This window comes from Clinocottus analis, unplaced genomic scaffold (assembly GCF_023055335.1).
Source record: "Clinocottus analis isolate CAN_PGR_092001 unplaced genomic scaffold, fCliAna1.0.p SCAF_6, whole genome shotgun sequence".
NCBI lineage: Eukaryota > Metazoa > Chordata > Actinopteri > Perciformes > Cottidae > Clinocottus > Clinocottus analis.
The window spans coordinates 1,226,638-1,245,946 of record NW_027176218.1 but is presented as its reverse complement, the minus strand read 5'-3'; the positions used below and the strand labels follow the sequence as shown (position 1 = coordinate 1,245,946).

At 45.3% G+C, this 19,309-nt stretch overlaps 1 protein-coding gene across 1 annotated transcript; it reads left to right on the top strand.

The window, feature by feature from the left end:
- Positions 1-2,004: 2,004 nt before the first annotated feature.
- nts (neurotensin) lies at positions 2,005-8,426 on the top strand. The gene is made up of 4 exons (XM_068603608.1): positions 2,005-2,190; positions 2,983-3,044; positions 6,878-7,108; positions 7,966-8,426. The coding sequence occupies exons 1-4, from the start codon at positions 2,130-2,132 to the stop codon at positions 8,107-8,109; spliced, it is 498 nt and encodes a 165-aa protein (XP_068459709.1). The 5' UTR covers positions 2,005-2,129; the 3' UTR covers positions 8,110-8,426.
- Positions 8,427-19,309: the final 10,883 nt, after the last annotated feature.

Genomic DNA, 19,309 nt, shown 5'->3' with positions numbered 1-19,309 from the left:
TGGATTTAGTTTTATTGTGGTAAATCACCACATCGTCAAAGTAAAACAAAACAGTTGTTTTAATAACCAGGAAAGTGAGGAACTGACTGAGAAGAATGAGGATTTAATGCGCGACATGTATGTGGTGTGTTCTTCGTGAAGCACCGGGGACACACGCCACGCGGTGGACTTTAAAAGTCTCTGGTGTGATACCGTACGCAGACGACTCGAGTGTCTTCGTTCCAGGTTAGTTAATATATCAATAACCTGATTCAAAGTCACCAGGGGAAACTCGAGATGACTTTAATGAGAAAAAAAATCAAATTATGTAACTTGAGAGGATCTAAAATCGATCCTTGCGGGACCCCGCAGTCGTTTGCTCAACATATATTTAATTATTTGAAAGCTGTAACGCGTGCGTAGCTTAACCGCTACATGCGCTTTGTGGGTTGAAGGCAGCGATGAATGGACTTTTATGTCGTTGTGTGTTTTGTTCAGGAGCCGTTCACATTCCTCTTCTTTATTTATTTGCATCGAAGGAAATCCTCACACTCATATAGAGCAGATCTGTGTCTTTAATAATACATTTAAAAAACGTTCCTGTAGCTACCAGCACATAGCCTCACTAGCTAACCTAAACTGACCCGGTCACGTTCCTGTAGCTACCAGCACTTAGCCTCACTAGCTAACCTAAACTGACCCGGTCACGTTCCTGTAGCTACCAGCACTTAGCCTCACTAGCTAACGTAAACTGACCCGGTCACGTTCCTATAGCTACCAGCACATAGCCTCACTAGCTAACCTAAACTGACCCGGTCACGTTCCTGTAGCTACCAGCACATAGCCTCACTAGCTAACGTAAACTGACCCGGTCACGTTCCTATAGCTACCAGCACATAGCCTCACTAGCTAACGTAAACTGACCCGGTCACGTTCCTATAGCTACCAGCACATAGCCTCACTAGCTAACGTAAACTGACCCAGTCACGTTCCTGTAGCTACCAGCACTTAGCCTCACTAGCTAACGTAAACTGACCCAGTCACGTTCCTGCCGCTTCCAGCGCTGCTTCAGGCGGACCGGCAGCCATGTTGGATTCTGCTACGGTAGGACGGCGGTGATGACGGGAGGAGCAAATATTCGCGCCGCTTTTTCGCATCATTCACGCCGCGCGGCGAAAAATTTGCGACCATTTTTGCAACCATTTCTCACGTTTGTGCATCGACTTTACATGTAATCTACTCTGCGCAAATATTTCACAACTTTTTTGGTGTGAACACGACATGAGAGTCTGCACGACATCAAGCGCATGTCATCACTACTACTGAGAGGATCAAATTCAACTTTTAAAAATACAGATATTCATAACTGGCTATTTATCACAGTGATATCTTTACTTCTACTATGTCGAGACCTTCCCCTGTTGCGTTGAAAAGACACAAGATGATCGGTTATATATATATATATATATATATATATATATATATATATATATATATATATATATATATATATATATATATATATATATATATATATATATATAAGATGTGGTGGAGCCCGGCTTCTCAAATGCAGAGACACAAAAGAGTAAATCTTTGTCGTGCATCCTCCCACATCGTCCCCGGGAGACGGGAGCAACGCGAACCTCACACTGTGTGTGTGTGTGTGTGTGTGTGTGTGTGTGTGTGTGTGTGTGTGTGTGTGTGTGTGCCCAATCGCTCAAAAAGCTCAACGCAAAAAAATGAAAAATAAATAAAAAAGAAACCCGCCCCGACAACAAACCCTCTCGCCTTGTGATGCCAAAGTGACGTGTGATGAAAGGATGACACGGGAGGAGAGAGAGAGACTGACGGGTGGATGAAGTGGGTGGGAAGGTGGGGGTGGAGAGAGAGAGAAAGAGAGAGAGAGAGATCCTGTGACATCACATTGGCTCTTATAAACTGGGGGGGAAATGGAGCCCACCGCACTTCACGAGCGACTAGGAAACGGCGAGGAAGGTGAAGCGTGTTGGGGAGCTGGAAGAAGAAGAAGAAGAAGCAGCATCACATCGTCCCCTCTGCAGCCTCTTCAGCGGTCCGTCTGACCTTTAACCTTATGGACTAGATCCCTCCTCAGGTGAATTCCTGCGTGGGTTTCTTTGCTGGTCACGATGCAGGCTCCGCTGGCGTGCGTGCTGCTCCTCTGTTTCACCGGCGCCGGGCTTTGTTCAGGTAAGCGACCCAGGTGTTTGCCTCCAGATGCCTCCTGGTGGAGTCATCGTGACCGAGGACAGAGCTCTGCCTCTGGCTCCACTTCCTGTGTGCAACAGGTGCAGCAGGGGAAACGCTAAATTGGGGAAATATGTATTTTTTTTTACGTCAAAGCTTTTTTATGACTTTATTGTTCTTTGGGTTTAAATGCTGAAATACTCTGGCTGCCAAAATGATGAATTCTCCTTTTTTTCTGGTCTCACAATTGATCAAAAATGACCAGAAGGCGAATAACTTTAAATCTTATTTAATTGATTCCAGTAGAAAAGTAAATATATATATTTTTTAACCTTATTTTTTGCCCGATTTCAATTCTTTTAGGCTCGTATATAAACCCAATTATTCCCTTAACGCGTCAACGTCATGATGTTTTCAACCCACGATTATGCACCAAACAAACCACGGCAGAAGCAAACCATGTTTATTTTATAACGTTAATTAAAAGGATTTCAAATTGTTGAAAATATTTAAATAAATTGTATTTTGTATTATCAAACACAAGCCGTTAGAAGAATCCCTTTTGTAAGATGGAAGAACTTGACTTGAATCCTGAAAATCAATAAACCAGATGTTGGATTATCAAAGCTTTAGTGGGAGGAAATCAACAGCGTGTCACCTGTTCAACTCCCAAAATATGTATATATGTGATATATATATATATATATATATATATATATATATATATATATATATTAGATATATATATATATATATATGTATATATATTAGACCGTTTCTCTTTCTTTCTGACAGACGTGTCTCAGGATCAGCGAGCGCTGGAGGACGAGCTCCTCGGCAGTCTCTTCACGTCGAAGGTAACGAGGTCTCGCTCTTTTTTAAAAATGTTTTACTTCTACCTGTGACATCAGTTCACATCCCTCCAGCCTCCTCTTCTGGCTGTTCATGGGAGATGAACCATTTACTGGAAGAAGCTTCACCTTTTTCCTTTTTTTATAAACTCCCTCTTATTTATGATTACACATGAAATATGAATCTTTGATACAAAGTAGATCTAATCGCTGCTGCACTTGTTGAGGTAAAACCTCTGAGATGAGCTTTGCAACGCTGCGTCTTCCACCGCAGTGATACACAATGATACACGATGATACACAATGATACACAATGATTCATGGTCATGGGGGGGTTTGAAATAATAACCAGCCGGCTGACTGACGGCTCAAGACGATGGAAAGTGCAGATACTCGTGGCCCTTATGGGCTCGACGGCAAATATTGCTATAAAAAGTGTATAATTCACGTCTTCATTCGCTCATAACCAGTAACATATCGACCGGTATTTACACATCTCAACACACAACTCACATTATACTCTTTTATTGAAACACCTGCATTATTAAAATATCCCTACTGGATGCAGAAATGCACCTTTTTTAGTTTAAGGATAATATTTTAGAGCAAAGGCCTAAAAATAGGTTAGAAAAACAAATTAATCAGGATATTTCTGAACCAAATACCTCGATTATCGATATTGTAGAGCGGGCGGTGCCTTTACACAACGAGGTGTTTGATGAACGGCCATCAGGAATGTGGATATCAAGACTTAAAGCACATCATAAAATGGCGAGAACAATCCTGTGAGACGACACTTGGGTCAAACTATCAGTCACAGTGGATTTTCTACCTGAGCCTTCTGTGCCTCAGCTGTTTCACATCATACTCATAACCAGTAGCATATTGCCTGATATCTGAACAAAATCTCACATTATGCTATTTTATTATAAGACCAACATTATTCAAATAACCCTGGCGGTTGCAGAGATGCACCCTTTTTAGTTTGGATATGATATTTTGGAGATAATAGGTTGTTTTCTAAGTGAAGTCGAGCTCTCCGGTTGGTCCGGCTGCAGCTGAACCTTGAGACGAAGCTGATTCGTCATCAATAGTTGGTCCGTTGGGGATCGTTGTCCAATATTGGATTTATGCATTCTCTCCCTGAAAGTTATTAATCCCATTAAGGGAAAAGATCTTGATGAAGCTCCACCTCCATCTTCCTCCATGAGACCTTTTCAAGTGAACCTTTTGAAACAGCGTAGACCCCATGGGGCTCTGGACCGCTTTATTCCATTTTTAAAGCAGTTCAAATCATCGGATGAACCACAAATGTTGATATACTTGTGTTTTTTTACATAATTCTTTTCAGAATTTATTTGTGAAAAATGTATATTTTAAAAAAAACAAACCTTTTTTTAACGTATCTTGATCATAACTGTGAATTTCCAGCAACCATATCATAATAAAACAAAGCATCGTGGCGTTACAGAGGAGTTTAAGTCAAAAAACTGTATCATTCAGTTGAAAATAACTTATTTTATGGCCAAACATTGTCTCACTGATGCATGCTGGGACTTGACATTTGCATATGCTGCCACCCGCTGTGACGCTGTTTGAAGAGCATGAAGTTAAACAAGGAAGTGTTCCCAGAGATAATGAAGGAGACGTTCAACACTAATAGTTTTTCTGTTGTCCGATAACAGGCGCTCAGAGCTGAGAAGCTAACCTGAAGCTAAGTGGAGCCTTTAAACACCTCGATGAGTCATTCAAACGTCCTGCAGGCCCCAGAGGGTCCTCGGTTCAACGTCTGCAAAGACGTTTTTATTGCTTCTCTTCTTCCCGCCGGGAAAACCAAAGAAAGCTGAGATTCATCACCGAGTAAGGGATTTAGGACAGAGGAGAGCAATGAGCAATGGGGGCAATTTGAGCTATAGGAGCAATACTAGCAATGGGAGCAATTGGAGCAATTGGAGCAATGGTAGCAATATGAGCAACATGAGCAGTATGAGCAATAGTAGCAATAGTAGCAATAGCAGCAATAGGAGCAATAGCAGCAATAGGAGCAATAGCAGCAATAGCAGCAATAGCAGCAATAGGAGCAATAGGAGCAATAGGAGCAATAGCAGCAATAGCAGCAATAGCAGCAACAGGAGCAATAGCAGCAATAGCAGCAATAGCAGCAATAGCAGCAATAGCAGCAATAACAGCAACAGAAGCAATAGCAGCAACAGGAGCAAAAGCAGCAACAGGAGCAATAGCAGCAACAGGAGCAATAGCAGCAACAGGAGCAATAGCAGCAATAGCAGCAACAGCAGCAACAGGAGCAATAGCAGCAACAGGAGCAATAGCAGCAACAGCAGCAACAGGAGCAATAGCAGCAACAGGAGCAATAGCAGCAACAGCAGCAACAGGAGCAAAAGCTCTCTTTGAAGCTGTCAAACTGGTTTCCAACACGACGCTGCAGAGGGAGTTAGGTTTAGTGACAGGTCACAGGTGACAGGTGACATGTGACAGGTGACAGGTGACATGTGACGTGTCATATGACAGGTGACATGTGACATGTGTCATATGACAGGTGACATGTGACATGTGACTTGTGTCTTTGGGTGTCTCAGAACGTCTGAAGACATAAAACAGACACACACCTCAACACAACGGAGCCTCTCATGCGTCCTCGGCGCCTCTTGAAAGGGAATTGCCGAAACGTTCTGCTGCTTCAAGTGTAAAGAAGACCACGCAGGAAAGTGTGTGTGTGTGTGTGTAGGTGTGTGTGTTTGTCTGTGTGTGTGTAAAACCTCTGAACACCACATCCAGGCCACAGCGCTTCAGTGGAACAAATGAAAGGCATGGAGGCGGTTCAGCAGCTGTACGGAGGCGACAAATATTCCACACGCATGAGGAGCGAGATCCAGAATCAGTTCTGGAGGAAAAAACAACAACAACAACAACAACATTTTGACAAAATACATTATTATTATGAAAGAAATGCTAATGTAAGAATTATTCACACAATATGACCATGAAGGGCAACGCACAGTGAAAACACAACACACAGTTTCTTCTTCTTCTTCTTCTTCTTCTTCTTCTTCTTCTTCTTCTTCTTCTTCTTCTTCTTCTTCTTCTTCTTAATAATAATAATAACTTTATTTATAATGCTCCTCTCAGTGTGTACACAGCGCTCTACAGAGACATACACAACTTACATACCGGTAAAAAAAAAGGACCATAAAGGCAATAAATACAACACAAACAAACAAATAACTGTAAAGAGCAAATGAAGCAGAAAACAAACAAACAAACAAAATATACAAACAAAACCTGGGGAACAAAAGAACTGCATAATAGAGCCTAAAAGGACAACGTCACTTAAAGCAATCTATAAGAAATGTTTCTAAGAGATTGCTGTTGGACGAGCAATATGAGCTATAGGAGCAAAAGGAGCAATGGGAGCAATGGGAGGAATGGGAGGAATGGGAGCATTATGAGCAATGGAAAATCCATAAATAGATGCTAAAATTCTTCTTCATGGTGTAAATATCAGGTAGTTTTTATCAACTCATTCGGTCCTCAGCGTTAAACAAACTTCAATGACGTCATCGCTTCATAAAGTTCTTTTTTAGTTTATTTATTTTATTTAGCACACAGACCAAACTACTGCATTAAAGCTGTCAATCATAATATCAGCTGCACGATGACATCGTTGCTGCCTCTTTTTAGATATGATTGCCTGCATCACATATCATCTGTTACTAATAAACAATGTTCTGCTGATTTAACTTCATTACCATAAAACCACTTCCTGTCTTCAGTTTGAAAGCTTCTCTGGCCCCGCCCCCTCCCGCCTTCTCCCTTTGCAGATGAAGCTGAACAAGCAGAGCGCCCCCTACTGGCGCGTGTCGCTGGTCAACCTGTGCAGGATGGTGGACAGCGTGGGGCAGGAGGCGTGGAGCGGCGCCGAGGAAGAGGAGGAGGAGGAGGAGGAAGAGGCGGCGGCCGGCGGCGAGCTGAGGCAGAGGAGCCTCCAGCTGAGAGAGGAAATGTACAAACTGCAGATCATCTGCAGAGCGCTGCAGAGCCGGGAGGAGAGGGTGAGACACACACACACACACACACACACACACACACACACACACACATATATACACACATCTACACACATAGATCTACACACACAGACACGCACATATATACACACACAAATATACATACACACACACACACACACACACACACACACACACACACCTACATACATACATCATTTATTTTTTTCACGTTCAACGTGCCCTAAAAAAATATAGCCGCTACCTTGGGTGGTTGTCGGAGAGCTAGCGAGGAGCTAGCAGCAGCGCTAGCTGGCTACAGCGGGGATATAGCGGGGAGCTAGCAGTAGCGCTAGCTGGCTACAGCGGGGAGCTAGCGGGGAGCTAGCAGCAGTGCTAGCTGGCTACAGCGGGGATATAGCGGGGAGCTAGCAGTAGCGCTAGCTGGCTACAGCGGGGAGCTAGCGGGGAGCTAGCAGCAGTGCTAGCTGGCTACAGCGGGGAGCTAGCGAGGAGCTAGCAGCAGCGCTAGCTGGCTACAGCGGGGAGCTAGCGAGCGACACCCACTGAAGTTAGTAGCAGCTTGTAACCCGACTTGTAAAAGGCCTTTTACTCTAAATATCTCTAACAAATCCACACAAAGGCCCATCCTTCCTCGCTCCAAGTAAACACTCCTCTTCCTCTTCCTCCTCCTCCTCCTCTCTTGTCCTACATCATGTTCCTTCGTATCTTTAACACGGCGGCTGCACATTAGCACCTGCTCCTCCGCGCGTGGACGCCCCCTGAGGTTAAATCACAGCTACAGCGCCTCCTCCTGCTGCCACTCAGCAACCAAACATGTGTTCGGCTGACATTTCCTCTTCTCTTCTCTCCTTCTCTCTCTCTCTCTCCTCCCCACACAGCTTCTCCTTAACTCTCGAGAATATTTAGAGGAGAACAGCGACACTCTGCTGAAGCGGAAGTCGCCCTACATCCTGAAGCGGCAGGCGGCGCACACCTCCAAGTCCCGGAGGCCGTACATCTTGAAGCGGAGTTCGATTTACTGACGACCGCCGAGTGGACGTCCACGAGGACCGGACCATATATAGATATACTTTCTGTGAAGATGTGATTGTGGGTTTTCTTTCCCCTCTCTCTTCTTGTAAGCCGCGCTGTGTGTGTGTGTTTTCTTTCTTTTTCTTCTCCCGGTCGGCCGTCGGCCGGTCCGTCCGGCGGCCGTCGGCCATGTGTTCTGCTGCTGTCGCGTGTCCGTCCTGAAAATAAAATTCCTGAGCATCAAAGCAAACTGTGCATTTCTGAGAAACTATATTTATTTACTCTATTTTGTTTTGAAGACATGATTAAAAGGATTCATGATACAAAACCAGTGTGACGAGACTCTCTTTTCTGTTCTGTGACCGCTGAAAATACCACCAACTTCTACGGCGGGCCGCAAGGTTTCAATGAATCCTCAATGAGTTCCCTTTACAACGTCGGATTTTACAAACAAACACATCTCCATAACCCTGCGGGCTTCTGGGAGTCTAAAAATATACAAAAGCAAATATATATAAGATTGATAAACCCCCTATTGGTGCCTGAAAAATCACAAAACGGCTGGAGTGTCTTCTTTTTTTTCTCCGTCTCCCGTTTCTAACTCCTGAAGCTTCCTGGTCGGCCCACATTTCTAAAACCACGTCGTTGAGCAACTGCGGAAGCTGACGGACATTTTAAGTCCCAGCATGCCCCCATTCAGACAATGTTTTGCCATAAAATAAGTAATTATTTCATTTTTGAACCCAACGACCCAGTTTTTGAACTCAATATCCTTCATGACGCCCCAATTATTTCTCTTATTATGATTTTTGTTGCAGATTCTGATTCCTCAGGTCCTAATCTCTCCAGAAATGTGTGTTATTAGTGTGTGGAACGCTTTAAATGAGCAGACAGAGGTTGTATGACCCATTAAAGCTACTGTTCCACATCTATCTACCAAGGGTCAGCACGAGGTCAAGCCGCCCGCTCGGCCCTCGAGGTGCCGAGGCTTCATGTCTCTGGTTCCTTCTGAACGGCTCTTCACTGGGTGAACTACTTCTGTGGTAGAAGAAGAAAAAAAAAAAGATTACAATGAAAACCTCAAAAAGGTAATTTTCCAATTCTTTGAGCACCAGAGAAGAAGATTACTTTCACCTGCGTTGTGTTGGCGGCGGCGCAGATCTCAGAGACCGCTATCTCACAACCACCGGCGGGTAAAAGGTAATGTAACGGCGCCGCTCCATGCCGTTGGATTTGAGGTCAATCAACCTTGTGATGTGAGGAGCTGAGGGCTCTCCAGCTATCCATTACATATAAAAGACCAGAGTGCAGCATCTCAGGGCAAATGGAAAATAATATTATTATGTTGTATTACAACCACAGTCTCGTTAAACCCTGTTTGTCTCCGGCTCCAGTGTGGGATTGTACTGAGTTTCAATCACACCGGGACAATTTGACTTTTTTTTAAATGGTTTTAAAACGAATGTTTGTAAACGAATGTTCATTAAAATGTAATTCATAAAGACAGTTTTACAGAAGATGTTTCTTTTTGGCCTTTCATTGAAGCAGATTCAAAGATATTCATTCATTTCTGCGTCTCACTGCTGCATTTTATTTCTAAACTTTGATTCTATTTTTGGCTTTTTGTGTCATAAAGTGAGTTTGTCCGTTTCCTGTTTTATTTTGTAGTCCTGGTCTTGTGCGTCCTGCACTTCCTGCCACTGTGATTGTCCCTGATTGTTTCCTGCTGTGTCACCTGCTCCTCTCGGTGTATTAGAACCCTGTTTGTCTCCGGTCCACTGTGGGATTGTACTGAGTTTTTGTCCGTCCTCCCCGTGAGTAAACTTGTGCATCTTTTTATGTTTACATATATGTATTTTTTTGCTTTTCTTTCTTTTTTTGTTCAAATAAATGTACTTTTTTGAGCTGTTGCTTTGGCGTCTGGGTCCAAAACCACCTCGGGACGTTTTATTTTTTTAAATCTTTTTTTTCTGGGTTTTGTTTGTGAACCACTTTGAGTCGCGTTGTTGTTGAAATGTGCGTCACAAATATACTCGGCTTACCTGAATTTATCATGAATTACAGCATGTTTTACATTTACTAAAAATACTTAACATCACTCATTAAAAGCCAAACGTTTCACATATTCTCTTAACCCAAAGAGCGACGTTGTATATTAAATCCATTGGCTTCATTAATACAGCGAGGATAAGAAAAAACAAGCTTTAGTTTCTTTTTCTTCTGCTTTTCCCCCCTTTTCTGTATGTTAAAGCTTTTAAAATGATTAAAACATACCTTGCGGTTGAGGAGAATCAGTATTTAGTTGAATGCAAACCAGTCGCAATTTTTTGCCATTAACTTTGCTGGGATGAAAAAAAAAAGGTTTTAAATTTCCCCTCAACTGGCTCCGGTCGAACTCTATTGTGTCAAGTTGTTTGCGTGCAGCAGGAAAAAAAGTCAGATTTTGCAGAAATGAAAGAACAGCGCAGGTGAACGTGCTCGTCACGGGCAGCAGGTGGCGATGTCGCTCAAGTCCTCAGAGGACCACGAGCCTTCAGGCAGGAGATCTGCTCATTGAGAAGAACAGAAACTCCTCATAACAGCAGAGGAAAAGGAGAAGTCCGTTTCTCTGGTCCATGTCATCACGAATAATCTTGTCATGACAAAAAAAACAAAGATATGGTGAATTCAATTGCACCCAATGAGAGACCAAACTGTTTTGTTTGTTGAGCAAAGATCTGGAGAAACACAAAACACACGGCGCCTTTCTGGCTGTTACATAATCCAAACTTTCTGGTTTGACTCTAATCTATATTCAGTATAATAATCTATGTTCTTATCTATATGTATCTTTAAAGGGGCGTTTGTTATTTATTCCTAAAAACAGATAAAAATGGATTTATTTTTGTCTCTCTTTGACCGATCTTCACATTTACATTCTTGAACTGTATGTAAATAATGCCTCATTTGCATATCAACAATATAAGTAATCAACTGGGGAAGTTTCATGAGGATAATAGTGTTTTTACCTGTAGTGTCTCTCCTGAAAAGTATTTTTTCCTAATGAATTCTGGGAGGATTACACGCTCGGCTAACATCATGCAGCAGAAAAAGTAGAATTTAAAATGTCTGGATAAATAAAAGCAATGATCTGTTTCCCCTTTACGGCTCACAGTTATTTACCCAGAGGCACCATGTTTAATTTAGCAATATTAAAAGGAAAAAAGACCTTCAAAAGTTCAAAACTCTCCCCTGAACACAATGAAACTCAGCTGAAGCCGAGCATTAATGCACAATTGTGTATTTTCAGGGAGTTCGTGGAGTGATTTCACCTTATTCTCACCTTTCAAATAAAAACCAAACACTCTGCCTTTCACAATAAAAGCACTAAATCCCCGGCGGGCACGAGATATTGGCGGTGTGTTGGTGTTTAAACGAGACGACGTCCTGCCATGTGGTGAAATACTACTTTAATACCAGCTCAACACGAGGGAAGAGAAGCCTGACCGCTCCTCTCTTCCTTCCCATCGGTGGACGCACGTCGACCAGCAGGTGGCAGTGCAGCACAACAGACCTTGCCAACAGAATATCTCCTTAGACTATTGTTTTGGTTTCCACCGAAGTAAAACTAAATATCCGGTCACAATACAGAACCCTGTACCTGAACCTTAACTCTACCAGACAACGCAGTATTCCTGTTGCGCTGTTTCCTGCTACTCATGTTTGTCACATTCTGCCGCCCATATTTCTTACAAAAAAAAAAAAAGTGGCAGTGTGGGAGCCTCGGGCCGTCTCAGATTACGTACAATGTCAAGGAGCGCTGCAGTAAACTTTGCTGGGGATCGGGCCCCCGGAGCGGTGAGCCCGGAAAGTGGAGCTCCAGACACTTCCATGTGATGGTAGCAGCGAGAAGCAGAGTTACAAAGTACTGCTGCACCTGAGAGCTCACAGGGGCCTCAAGAGTGTTTACACTTATGTTTACAGTACTGAACTCTGATTGGACAGCAGCGACCTGTCAATCACTTTGTAGCCCCGCCCCTAGAGCATCCCCTGGTTTATGGTTTGTTTGACTCTAAATTACCATAATTTACTAAATGAACATCATGCTGTATTGAAGAAATAGTCATTTACATAGACTTCTATACAACCAGAGGAGTCGCCCCCTGGTGGTCAGGAGAGAGAATGCAGCTTCAACACATGAAGCATAGACTTCTATACAACCAGAGGAGTCACCTCCTGGTGGTCAGGAGAGAGAATGCAGCTTCAACACATGAAGCATAGACTTCTATACAACCAGAGGAGTCGCCTCCTGGTGGTCAGGAGAGAGAATGCAGCTTCAACACATGAAGCATAGACTTCTATACAGTCATTTCCTGAGCGCTTTCACACTTTAAAGAATATCCATGCAACATATGCGAGTAAACTACTCGGCAGGAATGCAATTCATCATGATTTCCACATCCGAGCGGATCTGTCAGTTTTTGCAAAAATGCACGCCTCAGCAGATGTCCGTCAATATAACGACGCTCGTGACCCTGACGGGATTCCAACCCGCACCTCGCGGGATAAATTGCACCCTGCGTGAACTAATTCGACTCCATTAAAACCTTCATCGGCATCTGCCGCCGCCGCTCGGGCCCGGCTTGTCTTGGCCTTCCTCCAGCCGGACGCCTCTTCAATTTACCTCCAATTTGGAGTCGGTGGATGTTGGCTGACGGTCGGGAGTTTTTTTTTTTTTTTTTCCGCCGGGATACTGATGAGCGTCTTCGCTCCGGCGAAAGTGAAAGTCATTCCCTCATCTGGACGGCGTTGCAAATTGCGCGGGAAAAGACAGCGCGATCAAGATAATGGCTTGTGAAGGAATGAGATTAGCTCCCTTTTGTGAGGAATCTGATGGCGTGGACGGGACGGCGGCATAGCAAGTGCGACCTTGTGGCGGGGGGGACCGGCTGAAAAAAAAGTAATTAGGCCCTCGCATATGGGCAGAATTTCTGAAGCCTTCGGGCAATGGCGTCGAAGAGAGAGCGCCACGCCGGGGCTGTTCGTTGCCACAGGTATGGCCGCCAATGGAGGGAGGCCATCTGTTACTCCGAGTTTAGACAAACTGCAACAAAAGAGACTCTTGACTCAGCTCGAGGTGCTTTAATTCCAAAATGAGTCCGTCGGTGTTTGCCGTCCGAACAACTGATTGAGTTGTCGGCTAAAATGAGATCTGAAGGGACTCTGAAGCTAAAAAGAAACCAGAAGTCAACGATGATTTGTTGTAATTTGCGTCCATAACATGAGGCAGGACCTCTTTTTCCTGATCTCACGGAAACTAAAACTGTGATATCTCCTCATCCACAGTTCCAATCTAAGTCATTTAAATTGCTTAAGTACCGTAAATCTTGTCAGAAGATATGTGTCGGTTTACATTTTAAAAAAACGATCGTTACATTTAAATAATTATGTAAACTCCTCAACATGACTAAGTGATTATAACCTTTCACTAAAGCGCTCATAAAGACATCTCACGATGGCGGATGTCAGTCAAAGTAACTTCCCTGTAACCTGCGAGACTGTGGGAGTCTAGCAAGCGTTGTCTGGTCAGTATTGATGTCTCAGTTTGCAGTTTTGTTTGCGTTCAACTGACAACGTGAAGTGAGCGTCTGAGAAGGTTATTTGTTGGGAAACGGGGTCTTTCAGCTTCACCGAAGCCTCCCTCGCCCTGCGCAGCGCTCTGCCACTAAAGAGACGAATCTCACTGACGGTAAACACACCGGTCGGCGACTGTGGATCTCATCTTCAGCCCTTGTGAGATGCATGCTGGGAGACGGGTCCGGGGCGTCGCGCGACGCCGGAGAGACGCGACGAGCCTCGTTAGGGAACCGCCGGCTCGCCGCCGAAGTTGCTCACGTCTCATCTGCATCACGTTGGAAACACCGCAAACGCACGATTGAACGGCTCGGCCTGCACAAACAAACACCCACACCTCCGCCGTGTGTGTGTGTGTGTGTGTGTGTGTGTGTGTGTGTGTGTGTGTGTGTGTGTGTGTGTGTGTGTGTGTGGAGAGGCGTATAAAGGCTGATTCCCGCAGACAGACCCCCCCCTTCACTCTCTGGCATGCCCTGACATTATAAACAGGCTTCATGAAGAAGACGAGCGTCAGTAATTGTTGCGATGGGGCGGAGGGACGAGCGGTCGGTGCGGCGGGCTGATTGTGTCTCTCCGCCTGCCTGTGATAATTAAAATGACTCAACCTCCCCCCGTTGCAGTCACAGTGGCGGCATCGCACAGGCAGCAGCGGCGGCGGCGGCGGCGGCGGAGCTGTTATTACTTGTCCTTCAGCTGAAAGGGAGCGTGTTGGCCAGCGAGCTGAGGGCCTTTTTGTTCTGACAGCTGAACAATCTGGTGTCCAGCCCGGGTAAGTTTTGAAGCAATGCGCCCTGGGAAATGAGTTATCTGAGCAGCGCATGCAAGAAAAACCCCTGACATTAATCTTTAATTAAAGGCCTTTACAATTTTTAGGACGGCGTAGCCCCCCGGGGGGGTATCGGCGCCACTGGAGGCGCCTGGTATCTCGCGGGCTGGAGCTCATTTTTGAACTCATCAAAGTCAAGGAGCCATTGATCTGCCGAAACCCCGCCGAGCGCTTCTCCTTCCAGCCGCGAGGATCTACGAGACGCACGGCGAGGACGGGACGCCGCCGCTTGTCTCCCCCCGAAAACAGATAACAATCCACGGAGAGGGTTAACGGCAACGTTGGCCCACACTTCCTGATGAGAGGATGTCTTCTGGTAACTGTTTGGTTTCAACACATCAAGGTGGCTGCTTTTGCTTCACACTTTGTCTCCCCCCCCCCCCCCCTCCTTTCTCTCTCCCCCTTCCAAACCACCATTTATTCCTTCGTCTCCGTAATTGGCTGTGGATCTCTTGTCGAAAGAGCCAAGTGATAAACCTGCTGGTGGAAGCAGCGTGAAGCTGAAGCTTTTCTTTGTGTTGTGACGGCTGTTGCCTTTGTGATGTTTCACACACACACACACACACACAAACACACACAAAAAAGCCCCCCTCAAGACACAACCTGTTTCAATCTGAAGACTCACACGGAAAAGAAAAAAGACAAGTCTCCTATGAAGCGAAATGGGACTCGGGTAATTGTTTTGATTACTCCTTCCCCCGGTTCCCAGTGGGATGACGGCTTTTGGAGGAGCTGAAAGTGGAGGTTTAGGGAAGAAGGGACCGAGCAAAAGCGGCGGCGCAATCTCCCCGTGGCAAGATTTGTTCACTGGCAAGAATATGAGACAGATGGGAGGCGGGTGGAGGGGTGTCGAGGGGAGGGTCACACCTTTTTTAAGGCGAAGCAATTGGGAGCGATTAAACCCTCCTTCGCCGTAGGGAAGCTCCACTACGAGGAAGGAGCCGGCTCCGGCAGCGACGCTGCTTTTTCATCTGGGCTCCTCCTGCGGACCCTGTGAAGGCCACGGGGGAGCGAGGCTCGCTCAAAGCGCTCAACGCCACGACGGCAGATGAAAGGAATCGTCTTTGGGTCGTCGGCGCCGCCGCGGCGCATCATCCGAGCCGAACGGAGCGCGGCTTAACCCGCCAGATTAAAGTCGTGACCCCGTGCAGCCGCCTCCGTTCTGCACGCGTGCAAACGCCACGTTTTTTTATGTCGCTACAGATTTTTTTTGCCACCACCCGCCGGTGACAAATGATGACAATCCGACACATTCTTGGCGCGTTAGGAAGGAGTTTCAGTCAAAAATCTGTGTCGTTCGGTTCACAAATGGAAAAAAATACTTATTTTATGGCAAAACAGTGTCCGACTCAGGCATGCTGGGTATTAAAAATGTTCATCAGCTTCTGCGTGTGCTGTATGACGCGTATTTAAAACATTTTAAAAAGTGGGTGGACCAGTGAGGCTTCAGGACCCATACACGTTAGCCGGAAAAAAACAACCTCACTTAAGTTACCAGCACATAGCCTCACTAGCTAACCTAAACTGACCCGGTCACGTTCCTGTAGCTAGCAGCACATAGCCTCACTAGCTAACCTAAACTGACCCGGTCACGTTCCTGTAGTTAGCAGCACATAGCCTCACTAGCTAACCTAAACTGACCCGGTCACATTCCTGTAGCTAGCAGCACATAGCCTTACTCGCTAACCTAAACTGACCCGGTCACATTCCTGTAGCTAGCAGCACATAGCCTCACTAGCTAACCTAAACTGACCCGGTCACGTTCCTGTAGCTAGCAGCACATAGCCTCACTAGCTAACCTAAACCGACCCGGTCACGTTCCTGTAGCTAGCAGCACATAGCCTCACTAGCTAACCTAAACTGACCCGGTCACGTTCCTGTAGCTAGCAGCACATAGCCTCACTAGCTAACCTAAACTGAACCGGTCACGTTCCTGTAGCTAGCAGCACATAGCCTCACTAGCTAACCTAAACCGACCCGGTCACGTTCCTGTAGCTAGCAGCACATAGCCTCACTAGCTAACCTAAACTGACCCGGTCACGTTCCTGTAGCTAGCAGCACATAGCCTCACTAGCTAACCTAAACCGACCCGGTCACGTTCCTGTAGCTAGCAGCACATAGCCTCACTAGCTAACCTAAACCGACCCGGTCACGTTCCTGTAGCTAGCAGCACATGAGAAGCTCGATGTGCTTTTCGTCCTCACCCTCGGCTCCTCCTCCTCCTTCCCCCCACGAGGAGACGCACAATCTCGAGTCCCCCTTGCCAGGTTATTTACGAGTCATTCATCACCTGCTTCACGCTTCTCTGCCTCCATCTTCCCTTCAACTTCAATACTTTTAAATCCCTGTCTTTACGTCTTCTTTTCAGCCCTTTCAACCCCCATTTCCCCGCCTAAGCCGGCACACCTGGCTCATATGTGTGTGTGTGTGTAGGTGTGTGTGTGTGTGTGTGTGTGTGTGTGTGTGCTGCTGGGGAAATGCTCCATGCATCAAACAAAATGTCCTAATCAAAAGCTATTGACGGGTTTGTGCTGGGAAACACTTTGAGAGCAGAGAATCGAATCAAACGGGCGGGCGGCCGTTGTTCTTTTGCCGAAACACGCCGCTGCTTTTGTAGCCGGAGGGGGAAGAGGAATCCCACCGCAGGACGGATCCGCACAATCAATACCGGCCTGGTTATCGTGCGCACGCTGCCAGCGCCATGGCAACACAGCGATTGATCGGCTGCTCGGTGCAGGACTCGTCACGTTGGATATTGGTTTTCCTGCCCGCTGCACCCGAGCCCCTTCACGGCCGCCATTAGCCCGCAGGTGGCCGGCCGCCGCGTACGCTTACCTTCCGCTCGGCTCTGCAGGACTTTGGAGAGCAGCGGCGGGGAAACGCTGAAATGGCGACAGGACATGTGACGGAGGAGACTCCAGAAGTAGCCTTCATCAAAGCTTTGAGAGCTTTGCCTCTAATCCGGTTTCACACCTCAACCTCTACACGAGTGTTCACATATTCATTTCACTTGGTCCGTTTGTTTCATTTGTGTTTTGGTCTCGACACTTTCAAAGGAAACGTTTGAGCGTTTGTGTCTTAGTGAAGGTAGGCGTGTCTTATTGAAGGTAGGCGTGTCTTATTGAAGGTAGGCGTGTCTTATTGAAGGTAGGCGTGTCTTATTGAAGGTAGGCGTGTCTTATAGAAGGTAGGCGTGTCTTATAGAAGGTAGGCATGTCTTATAGAAGGTAGGCGTGTCTTATAGAAGGTAGGCGTGTCTTATTGAAGGTAGGCGTGTCTTATAGAAGGTAGGCGTGTCTTATAGAAGGTAGGCGTGTCTTATAGAAGGTGGGTGTGTCTTATAGAAGGGAGGCGTGTCTTATAGAAGGTGGGTGTGTCTTATAGAAGGGAGGCGTGTCTTATAGAAGGTGGGTGTGTCTTATAGAAGGTAGGAGTGTCTTATAGAAGGTAGGTGTGTCTTATAGAAGGGAGGCGTGTCTTATAGAAGGTGGGTGTGTCTTATAGAAGGTTTTATGAGTTTTTATTTTTAGAGATCCTACAGGATAACATCAAGGTAGATGACTTCAATTTGTCTTGTATTTTAATGTTTCTATGAGAAATATACTTCATCAGGTCCATTATGTCGGGTAAAAGAAACCCGATGTTAGTGATAGTGTAACTTTTATTAAACGCTAGTGTTCTAGGGTTAAACTCCTAAAGAAGTCGTTCCACCAACAGGATTTTTTTGATCTCAGCTTTGTTCGATAACTTCAAAACCAGTAACGCAACAAGCATTGATTTACTTGTAAAACCAAATCACAATCTTCTGTACTTTTGTTGCCTAACTCTAAACAATTAAACCTGCGTCGGGAGTTTGTTGTGAAGCAAACGAGCTGCTCGTTTCTTACACCGGCAAGAAAACAGGAGCAGTAATTTTCATGGAGTCAAACTATTTGTCCTCGTCAGCCAGATGTGTGACGCAGGCTTTATATAAGAAGATGCATGACCCCTCTTGACAAATACACAAAGAACATGTTGCTTTAAACAGCACAGCCTCCCCCCGAGCGGCAGCCCCACACCTTCATTAAGTAGCAACATAAGCAGCAGAAAGCATATGAATATTGACATGAATAATGTATGGATTTCTGCTTTTGGCTACAGCGATGTGAGTTTCAAGGAACTGCAAATGTCAGTTATGCTTTTTCCTTTTTTCTTCTTCTTCTTCTTCTTAAAATGTTTAAATGTATTTTTGTTCATGAACATTTTTAAACTGAAACAAACATTTGCAGGAAAAAGACAGAAAGACGTGTGAATATTGTTTTTGTTTTCATCGATTCAAACATATTATGATATTGAAGACACACACGTGCACGCACACACATGCATGTACACACACGTGCACGCACACACGTGCACGCACACGTACACACACATACACGAATATACACACGCAAACACATGCACACACAAACACACTCACATACATATCCACACACACATATCAACACACACACACACACTCTCTCTCTCTCTGCAGTAATTGCACCACACGCTTTGCATCCATTTGTTTAATCTAATTTCAATACAGTACAACATTTTTGAAATGATACGTGTAAAAAAATATATGTCATCTTACAGTACAGAACCGTTTAGAGAAGGATGGACACAGAGGAACGACACCGTAACACACTCGCTGCACAACACACGCCGGCTCCGCGCGGCGTCACGAAGCCGAACAATAATCCACAGACTCCCGACGTATAAAAAGAAGTCGCTTTATCCACTGAAAGAAA

What these genes read in the sequence shown, in the direction of transcription:
- nts (XM_068603608.1), top strand. Translation starts at nt 2,130, where the DNA reads ATGCAGGCTCCGCTGGCGTGCGTGCTGCTCCTCTGTTTCACCGGCGCC. An exon ending in GCAGTCTCTTCACGTCGAAG is followed by an intron (nt 3,045 to 6,877) that starts GTAACGAGGTCT and finishes CTCCCTTTGCAG; the next exon opens with ATGAAGCTGAACAAGCAGAG. An exon ending in TGCAGAGCCGGGAGGAGAGG is followed by an intron (nt 7,109 to 7,965) that starts GTGAGACACACA and finishes CTCCCCACACAG; the next exon opens with CTTCTCCTTAACTCTCGAGA.